This window comes from Chinchilla lanigera, unplaced genomic scaffold (assembly GCF_000276665.1).
Source record: "Chinchilla lanigera isolate Chin_1 unplaced genomic scaffold, ChiLan1.0 scaffold00149, whole genome shotgun sequence".
Taxonomy (NCBI): Eukaryota; Metazoa; Chordata; class Mammalia; order Rodentia; family Chinchillidae; genus Chinchilla; species Chinchilla lanigera.
This window is the reverse complement of record NW_004955550.1, coordinates 2,241,330-2,251,959: the sequence shown is the minus strand read 5'-3', so window position 1 is coordinate 2,251,959 and position 10,630 is coordinate 2,241,330. Positions and strand designations below refer to the sequence as shown.

At 47.9% G+C, this 10,630-nt stretch overlaps 1 protein-coding gene across 1 annotated transcript in view; it reads left to right on the top strand.

Moving 5' to 3' along the window:
- The first annotated feature begins 1,130 nt into the window (after positions 1-1,130).
- Positions 1,131-10,630, top strand: part of Sall2 (spalt-like transcription factor 2) — a 14,701-nt gene continuing 5,201 nt past the window's right edge. Inside the window, exon 1 of the mRNA XM_005412122.2 lies at positions 1,131-1,438. Coding sequence (XP_005412179.1) covers positions 1,366-1,438 — 73 coding nt within the window. The 5' untranslated portion in view covers positions 1,131-1,365. The remainder of the gene's footprint in view (positions 1,439-10,630) is intronic.

Below are 10,630 nucleotides of genomic sequence, written 5' to 3'. Positions count from 1 at the left end.
CCCCTATGTGAACATATTCAGGAGAGATCACAAATCACTAGTCTTTTACACTATTGGAAAGCTCCTTTATATTCAGCTAAAAGTGCCTCCTTACAGGTTTTGCCTGGGAAACCAAGGAACTCATCGGCCATATTCTCAGGTGCGACCCCTTGTCTATGGGAACCGGGCAGGACTGAGAGAGATGTGAAGCCACTGATCTGGTTGCTATTGTAGATGAAATCATTGAGCTCAATCATTTTTTGTTTGTTTCATTTTTGTGTTTTGCGGTACTGAAGACTGAAGTTCTTCACTCTGAGCGCCACCCTTGACCTTTTTTTGTCTTGTATTTTGCGATAGGGTCTTAATAAATTACCCATGCTTGGTTTGAACCTGGGATCCTCCTGCCTCAGCTCCTAATGTTGCGTTTTTCCATCTTTTTTTCATGCTATCAGTGTGATGGCGTATTGTATCTTTACCGGCAGAGAACACACCTGTGTTCCTCTCTTATCTCTATTACATCACAGCTGTGTGCCCTTGGACAGGTTGCCTAGCCTCTGTGGGCTTTTTTATTTCTCTCTAAAGGGATGTCCTACAAATAGCAGAGGTAAATCTGCTGTGCTAATTCAAAGCTGTAATGTTTTGTTGTGGTTTTTTTTTCGTTTTTCTTCCCGTACCAGGAATCGAACTCACGACCTTGTGCTTGCCAGACAGGCGCTTTGCCGCTGAGCTAAATCCCCAGCTCCCTCAAAGCTGTAATGTTAAACACATGTCACATAAATGAAAATATCATATAAACGAGCAAAAACTGTACACTTATTTTACTGCCTGTCCATCTTTACTCAATCTTTCAAATCCCCACTTTTGACTGAAAAGAGCTGACTTCTTGCCGCAGACCTAGGCTACATCAGAGCAGTCTCAGTTGCTTCCCCAAAACGTCCACATTACCCACCAGAGAGGCAGTTAGGAGAGAGCTGTTGGAAGAAAGTTAGAAAAACAAGGCAGGGCCCCTGAGCAGACAGCACCGGGAGAGGCCGGAGCCCCGGCAGGGAGGAGAGGGTTAAATCCTTTCCTCAGCAGTACAAAAGAAGAGTGTGCGGAAAGATTAGGATTTTTGCTTTTACAATGGGAGCTGCAGAAGCGTAGGGAAGAAGCTGAAGAAAAAAAGGGGGCGTCTCCCCTTTAAAGACTCGCAGAGATTGAGAAAGTCAGGGACAGAGAATCAGAGAGAGTCCGTCTGTCTCTGGGAAAGGAGAACGTCTCTCCGCACAGTGATTTGCACTGGGGGAAGAGGCATCCGCTGGCTTCAGACCCAAGGGGGAGCCGGGACCAGGTCACCCCGGCGGAGACAAGTGAGCGTCGCCCCTCCCTGCCCCTCTCCTCCCGGGAATGTCTCGGCGAAAGCAGCGGAAACCTCAGCAGCTGATCTCGGACTGTGAAGGTCCCAGCGCGTCTGAGAACGGTGGGTGCCGGGGAGGGGCCGGAGTCCCGGCGGGGTCAGCCGGGCCCGGGGGAGGGCACGGGGCCGCGGCGGGCCCGGGCGGGGGAGAGCAGGCGCTGCCAGGCGAAGGAGGCGGACGCCGGGACGCGGGTGCGCCGGGGGGAGCCCCCCTCGGCTTCCCGGGACTCGCTCTGTTTGTGTTTCCCTTGTTTCCCTCTGGATGAAATGGAGTTTTCAAACTGGCTCGGTATCCCCACCCGAGAGTTTTCTCCCCAGGTCCCCCTTTGCTCGCAGGTCTTTGTGCCGTTGCTAGGAAACGTCCTCAGACCTGAAGACCAGTCTCTCAGGGGTGGGATTCTCCCCCCTCTTCTTTCTGGAGAGTTGGGTTGCAGGAGAATGAATTGGAAAACGTGAAGGTTCCCCTGAGGGAGAAGAGAAAGAAGTTTCTCATTGTTGGGCTGAGCTGAGAGCGGATCAGAGCTCCCAGAGGGAGAGAGCTAATGTCGGTCAGAACACGGCGGCTGGGGTGCCGATCCTGTCCTCTGCAGGGGAAGCTGCAGGACGGTCTGCGGGAGGAGTTTAGGTTTGTTTCCAGGGAGGTCAAGCTAAAAAAAACAGTGCAAGTTAACAGAACTGTTAATATATGCATATCATTTTACAAGGACATTACTGTGTATGCTTTTTAAGCAACAGACTTTCTTTTATTTTTGTCTTTATGGGACAGGGTCTCACTATGTAGTTCAGGGTGGCCTTGAGCTAACTTTGTAGCCCAGGCTGGTCTCGAACTTGCAAGGATCCTCCTGCCTCAGCCTCCAGAGTTCTGCGATTATAGGCCTGTCCCACCACACCTGGCCAGACTTTATGAGAGGGAAAACTGTAAGCACTCTCGTCCACCCACCCCCCGCGCTCCCCGCCCCCTTACTGAGAATCGAACTCACGACCTTGCGCCTGCCAGGCCAGGCGGGCGTTGTGCAGCTGAGCTAAATCCCCAGCCCCAAAACTGTAAGCACTCTTGTAAGCTCAAGTAAATGAAGGGCAGATATCTAATAGAGTGGGGAAGACATAAGGAAGTGACATTGTCCAAAGCCTCAGAGACATAAAGAGGCAGCCTCAGGACAAGAATTTAGGTTTCCAGGTGCTCCGGGATGGTGTCACTTATTCCAGTAAATCGGGCTTTGGCAAACTTGCTTGTGAGTAGATCAAACTGGGGTCTAGGACTCTGTCTTCTGCGAGTGCCCAGGTACTCCTCAGCATCAAGCAGGCTTTGGACGTACTCATCAGGGGCATGGCTACCTGTGGGCATGTGAAAGTCTAGAAGTCTTGGCTCAGGGACCAACTATTTACTTAGCAAACAGTTGATACTCACAGTAACACAGCATAGGGTTAAACACAAGTGATCAGATAGAGATTTGCAGGATTGGCTTCTAGCCAGATCCGGACTCCACCACTTTGCCTGCCTGCCTCAGTTTCCTCCTCTGTAAAGCAGAGATGAGTATACTAGTTACTTCACCAGGGTGTGAGAACTGAAATGAGTTAATTGTGTGTGAAGCCTTAGGGAAAATACCAGCCATAAATAAGAGTTTACTGCATGCGATAAAGCACCTCACTCCTTAGTGCCCTGCGCAGCGCTCACACTGCTGTATGGGGATGCTGCAGCGCTTCCTGCAGGTGCTGAGATGGGCACTCAGGAGCTTCTTGGCAAACTCTAGCATCTCTCTCTGAGACGTGTGCTGTGGAAATCTCTAGGATAGTGCATATGTAGTGATTGAAACTAATCACTACATATTAAACTTGCTTTTCTACCCATTGTGAAAAAAATAACTTCAGGTCAGTTCAGGACTCCAAGTGCAACAAACAGCCTCAACAGATGTGTTAAGTTTGGAGTAGGATACCTCCTCCTGAGCCACTGCTTTACTGTCGTCCCCCTGCGCCATCTTTAGAGGTTCTGCAGTGGCAGCATCCTTCTCTCTCGAGACACATTAACCCTCCTTAATGCTGCTATAGGCCGGATGTTTCCTCCGGTGTGCGCGCTACAGGAGACTTCCCCTAGAGCTGCAGAGCTGCCTCACAGTCCTGCTCCCCTGCTGGCTCAATTGTGGAAATATGCTGAACACCCACCCCCAGTCCCAAAAGAAATCTCCTTTCCTTCCTTCCATCTGCTCACCCGGTCCCCATGCCCCAGCTGAGGAAATATCTTCTGTGAGGCAGTCAAAAGGTATCTTTAGCAGCTGCCCCAATGGATTTCCAGGCCTTTTGAAACATAGCTCCCTCTTGGGGATATGGCCGCTTGGGGTAGGGGTACAGACACAAGGGGATGCCACTACAAAACTGTTGCCATAGAAACAATAAAGGCTTCAATCCAGTAGAAGCAACGAATTTCAGGTGAAATCTTGCCTGTGAGTTATGCAGGGCAAAAGCAAATGCAAGGAGCCAGAAAGCACGAGTAACCACGTTGAGCTCTACCCTAAGAACGGCTAAGGAGTTTCTGATCAGAATTCCTTGGAAAGTAAAGACCTAGGCTACTTCCACGACCTTAAGTTTCGTTCAGTCTCATCTACAATTTGTGGCGGCTATCTAAAATTTCTTCCTGCTCTTATAGGCTTATAGACATAACAACTACTCCCTCCTTTTTATAGATAAGATCTATGTAAGGGATGTGGGTGTGAGTTGATGGCAGAATGCTTGCCTAGCCTGAATGAGGCCCTGGGTTATGCTTTACACAGAACTCTTGACAGTTACTTGATCAGCTTCTGACTTTTATTCTATTACAGAGCATGGCCCCAAATTAAGTAGGAAGGGGCTTGGATGTAGCTCAGTGGTAGCGCACTTGCTTAGTCTACAGGAGGCCCTGGGTTCAATTCTCAGCACAGAAAAGGAGGAGGGGCAGTGGGAGTTCTTATTTGACACTATGGCCACTGTCATTACCATCAGCAGACATTTATTCAGTAGCCTAGGGTCTCACCAATGTTCTCAGGAGTTTTGAGCCTCATTTTAAGCAATGTTTACCATATATGAAAAGCAAGTGCCGAGCTTTTGTTGCACATTTTATGTATTTATTTTTTGTCTTTTTGAGACAGGGTCTCACTATGCAGTTCAGGCTGGCATTGAGCTCACTTTGTAGCCCAGGCTGGCCTCGAGCTCCCAACGATCCTCCTGCCTCAGCCTCCCGAGTGCTGGGATTACAGGCTTGCGCCACCACCCCCAGCTGTTGCACATTTTAAAGACTACTATTTGCACTGACCTACCACAGCACCAGGAGACAGTCTGGAAAACCTGTTTTCCAGCTCTGTTTTTGCTCAACTTCCTGACCACAACACCAAAACCTAACAGAACAGTTACTGCACATAAGTGATGAGCAGGAAATAGTCTATTTACTTAAAAACTCTGGTGAGGGGGGAAAATCGCTCTCCCCTACAGAGTCTAGAAATCTGAATTAGAGAACATAAGGGATGTAACTGGGGGAAATGCAAACTAGTACATCTGGGAAATAAAGGAAACGATCAGAAACCCAGATATTTAGTGAGAAGGAGAAACCAGGACACAGCCAAACAGATCTGAAGGGAGAAAAGGAGTACTTTAGATGGAAGCTGGCAGACAACAAAAACAGCAAAAGGGGAAAGAAGGCACAAATAGATCTCAGGCTCCGTCCTCTTCACACCCGTTAGTAACACACAGATGTGCAGCCCTGGGCAAATTCACCCGTACGTGCCATCCTCTTCCCAGAGCAGGGGTGAGAAGAACACGTTTCTGGGTAGACAGAAAGCAACTCAGGCCTAGATAGGACACTGATAAGAAAGTAGGAAATGTGGTTCCCAATCCAGACGAGACCTTCAGGCTCTTCGACCCTGCAACCTTCCCATCAAACAGTAACATTCATGGCTGGTGCTAGTGGTATGTCCAGGTACAGTGCTAGCCATTTTTACATTTTCTCTCGTTCCTTTAATTCCCCTGTTCATATCCCTCTACGCACCCCCATCCTCCTCCTCCTCCTCCTTCATATTGCTGGGATTACAGATGTTCACACTCCTCCTGGCTTACCCACCCAAGGTTTAAGAAAAAGTAAAACTTTTATGGTAGTAAGAAATGCATAACACAACTGACAGTGTTGACCATTTCTAAGTGTGCAGCTCAGGAGCATTCACCGTGCTCCTAGTCATTGCCCTCTATTTCCAGAACTTCTTCAGCAACAAACAGAAATTCTATACCCTTTAGACAACAAATTCCCGTTTTCCCTTTCCCACATTCTATTTTCATGTCTCTATGAACTCACTAATCCTAGGTACCTTATATAAATGAATCATATATTATTTGTCCTTTTGTGTCACTTAGCATATTTTCAAAGATTGGATTTTTTTTTCTTTCTCATTTTTTGAGACAGGGTCTTGCTGTGTAGTTCAGGCTATCCTTGAACTCACTATGTAGCCCAGGCTGGCCTGGAACTCAAGAGTAATCCTCCTACTTCGGTCTCTCAAGTGCTAGAATTAGAGGTGTGCGCCACCATGCCCAGCTATCAGAATTTTATTCCTTTTGTGGCTGTACCCCCACTTTTTTGTGACTGTACCCCCACAGTCTAAGTTGATAAATTGCCCAGGGTGGGCTCTAAATTGCAACCCTCCCGCCTCAGCCTCCCAGAGTACTGGGGATTGAACCAAGGGGCATTCTACCACTGAACAACATCCCCATCCTTTTTTATTTTTTGAGACAGGGTCTCTCACTAAGTAGCCCAGAATAGCTCAAACTTGCGTTCTTCCTGCCTAAGCCTTCTGGAGCAGCTGGCATTACAGGTGAGCACCACCACACCCAGCGTGTACCCCCAACTTTAAAGAAGTCGTAGCCTTACAGAGATTAAGAAAGGTTCCCAAGATCACAGAGATGAAAAAGGGCTGGGGCTATAACTCAGGTCTAAATCTTTTTTCTTTTTTCTCCCCACAACCTACTCCTGGGGGTTGAACCCAGGGCCTTTGTGCTGGACTACATCCTTACCCTGCCCCACACCCTTTTGAAACAGTCTAAATTGATAAATTGCCCATGATGGGCTCTAAATTACAACCCTCCTGCCTCAGCCTCCCAGAGTGCTGGAATTACCCCTACACCTAGCTGAGTCTTTGTATTTATTTTATTTTTTGAAAAGTCCAAAGACCTTTATTAATGTTTGACCTAAGTCCTTTTCTGGAAATAAATATTCTTTCTCACTTAGCAACAGGTATGATGCAAATCTTTATGCCTCTGTGTCTACTGTGCTGCACAGGCCGTAGATGCATTAGTGCTCTGGCTGCGTTAGTCTGGTTTGGCAAAGGATGGCGTGTGCACACTGAGGGGAGAGAAGGGAGGAAGAGAAGCTGGGATATTCTAACAAGTTTAACAGCAGTTAGAAAATCAGTTCATTTACATTTTATTTAGTGCTGGTCCCGCGTTAGCAACGAATAAGCTCCGGCAGGGGCCGGCATAGGGTGCTGAGGGCTGGCTGTCGCCTTCAGTTCCTCCTGACTTCCTTGCATAGTGTGCTGTTTCCTCTGTGCTTCTCTTACACTCAGAAACACGGCTGAGCTGTCCCCTTGCACTTTTAAACATGCTAAAGGTGTACATTCACTGGAAAAGCAGTACACGCGGTTGTTTGAATGCACAGATGTGAACGATATCAAAATCTATTCAAGGAAGCAGATTTTTCACCAGGAAAGGGTGCAAGAGAGCTAAAGCACGACTGCAGGCTGAACAGAGGGGGAGCCCAGTGGGAAGATTCAGCCCTGAGCACTGAGGTCTCCTGCTTCTGTCCCAATTTGGCCAGGTTTAGCTCGGGTAAGATTTGTGAGGAGCAGGGTGGGAGGTCTGATGGGAAGGACAACCCTCTGATACTGCTGTTTTCATCCTTGGTTACACATTGTGTGTATTTTTGTCTTTTTTGAGACAGGGTTTCACTGTGCAGTTCAGGCTGGCCTTGAACTCACTTTGTAACCCAGGCTGGCCTCAAACTCACAGCAATCCTCCTGCCTCAGCCTCCTGAGTGCTGGGACTACAGTGTATTTTTGTTGTTTGTTTGGTTTGGTTTTTTGTGCTGGGAGTTAGACCCAGGTAAAGCAAGTGCTTTACTATTGAGCTACCTCTTCTGCCTGAAACATCAGAATTTTTTTTTAATAATGCTAGGGATTAGTAGACCCTGGACTCCTGCATACAAGAAAAACAGTCTACCACTAAACTACATCCTCCCCAGCCAGAACATCAGAATTTTTTAAAGCTCTAGGGGTAATCCTAGCAGACAGCAAAGTTTGGGAGCCACTGTTCAAATATACCACCCTACCACTGCTGCATTTGGACCCACCTCTAGTTTTCTATTTGGTTTCTCCAACCACTGTGTCTCCAGCCTGAAGTAGCAATTTGATGAAGCACTAGATCCAGAGGGAAAGCTACCATTTTCTTTTTCTTTGTCATTTCAACTCTTTGTGAATTTAAACAAACATGTTCAGGTCTTAGTCCTGTATCCACCCCAGACTTTGCATGTGACCCAGGAGAGCTTACTTCACCCCTTATCTGCTATCTAGGGGCGCATTACCAGCTTAGTTTGTTCCTGTGTTTGTGACTTTATTCCTGTCTGCATAAGAATCCTGCCCCCCCTTTCAGCATAGGCAGTGAGTGTAAAGTGCTGAGAAGTGGAGGGCTCCTCTTACAGGTGGCTGTTGATCCCTCACCTTTCACCAGGGACTAAATTTACCTTAAAGAAGAGTGCAGATCCAATTACGCACCAGAAAGCACGTTTCATTAAAGAGCAAGAAAGGGGACAGTGTTTCCCAGGAGAAGATGAAAAGGAAAGGATTTCTTTTCTTGTCAGGAGACTTGACAAAACAGCAACTGGATATCAAATGTTCCCTGCTAATTAACAAATGCTCAGTAGAAAGTCTCCATCTGATTCCTTCTCCCTTACTGAGGCCAGAGAGCAAATGGCAGGCAGAAGCCACGCAGCGCCCTTTTCTGTAGCACTAGGGAAGCCACACAACATTGATGTGCTTCAGAAGCCCTGGAGAAGACTCCACAATGTGAGTGCTCGCTTTCCTGAGTTACAGCGTGAGCCTGGGAAAGCCAGTGACCCTCTGCGGCTTCCCTTTCCTTATCACAAGGACCTCCATCATTAAAACATACCCCCTCACCCATTTGTAAGGGCCTAGAAGCACAGAGCCCATCTGTGTCAGAAATGAGATTCACAATGCTAAAATCCTTAAGATTATCTGAAAGTTTCAAAATATAATTCAATAAGATGTTTTTGGTTTATAAAGACAGGCAAAATTTATGTTGAAAGTAAAGTTGTCATTACTAATACTTTCATTCGGTTGTGCCAGCCCTCCTCCAAGACTGCTTAGCCTTGACATATATCAATGATACCAGCAACATCTTACCTCAGAAATTAGTAAGATCAGGGCTGTGGTTAGAGCTCAGTGGTAAATGATCTGCCCAGCAGTGTGAGGTCCTAAATTCAATACCCAGGAGGAGAAAAAAAAGCCAGACACACTGCCACATGCTGTAATCCCAGCACTCTGGGAGGCTGAGGCAGGAGGATCATAAATTCAAATTCAGTGTGGGCAATTTGGGGATTTAGTGAGGGCTTGTCTCAAAAATAAATAAATAAGAAGGGCTGTAGATATAGCTCAGTGCAAAGGCCCTGGATTCAAACCCCAGTACTGCCAAAAAAAAAAAAAGGAAGAAGGAAAGAAACAAATTAGTAAGATTAACAAACAACATGAAAAACATTAAATCTTTAATGTTTCTGTATTTAAGGTTACTTTGATTATTTTACTATTCATAATATAAATTTTCTAATCAGTAATACTTAGGACCATTCAGACTTAAAAAAACAATCATATATTCATATTATTTGTCAAAACGTTTTCAATTTTGTTTCTACAATATTCTGCGGAAGACTGTGCAGACTGCGTTAGTCTAACAGTTTATACAAAAGGAAATGGTGGCAAAAGGAAACTGGTGTGACTGACCACCCTGCCTCAGTTTACCACTCAGGCAAAAACAGAACTGAGTTAACAACAGCACAGTGTGGTGCCCACCTGTAACCCCAGCACTCAGGAGGATCAGGCAGAATTATAAATTTGACCCCAGCCTGGGCAATTTAGGGATTTACTGAGACCTGGTTGCAAAATAAAAGGAGGTAGTGGGAGCTGGGTCAGTGTGAAAGTTCTGGGTTCAACTCTCAATACTATCAAAAAGAAGAAGTGTCTTTACTGATGTTCAGTCCACAAAACATGATGATGTTCACAAAACCAAGGCCCTGTGGTTACTTCTTGCATGTAAGGTAAAAGATTTCGGGAAGAGGGAAAGAAACCCTTTCACAGGAAGAAATGGAATGCAGGGTACCTGGCTCCAGAGGCATCCTATCCCTACTTACCCTCACTGTGTGGGAACCGGCCTCGGTGGAGGTGAACAGGCTGGTGTGAGTCATTCCCAGGCATTCACCGGGTTGGGGCTGAAAGGGGCTTTGGAGCCTGGCGGTTCCTACGGCATTTCCCCATTGTTTCAGGAGCTCCCCTCCCCCAGGTCAGAGCTGGGTGGGCCTCCCCGGCCTCTGCAGGCTAACCTCTCCCCAAACCACCGTCTTCGGGGAGCCGTGGGCAGGTGCTGCATGAGGTGAACAGAGGAGGAAGACGGTGGGAAAGAGGGTGCTAAACCAGAGATGGCTTCTAAGGGTGCTCTCAGACATCGAGGTCCCGGCCGGAGAGCTGCGGAGCAGCATGGGCGCTGTTACTCTGGGGAAGGAGGGGCGCGAGCTAAGGGGGCTTAGCGTCTGCGGGGAGCCCTGAAATGACTTCCTCGGGAATGTCACGCCGCAGAGCCCACTCGGAGAAACTTCTTCCCGTGGCGAGAGTCGGGGGTCGGGGGGGAAATGAAAGTGAGAGCGATCAGACAAAACTTGGGGGCCTTGTAGGGGGTGTGCCGGTGACGAGGGGTGTTTGGGCTTCTCCTCCCCTCTGGCCTCAGACCTCTGCGGAGATCAGACCACCCTTTCTGGCATCCAGGTTTTCCAGGCTCAGCGGATCCTTTATCCAAAGGAAAATAAAAGAAGCCTATCGCCGAGCTCCGCTCAGCAGGGCTGTTTCCCACTGTGCCCCTTGCGCTGGGGGCGGGGGCAGGCCTGGACCGAGACATCCGCGGACGGGGGGAGCCCGCGGGACGCGCGGAAAGGCGGACCCCAGCGGGGCTCTCCGCACCTGCCCC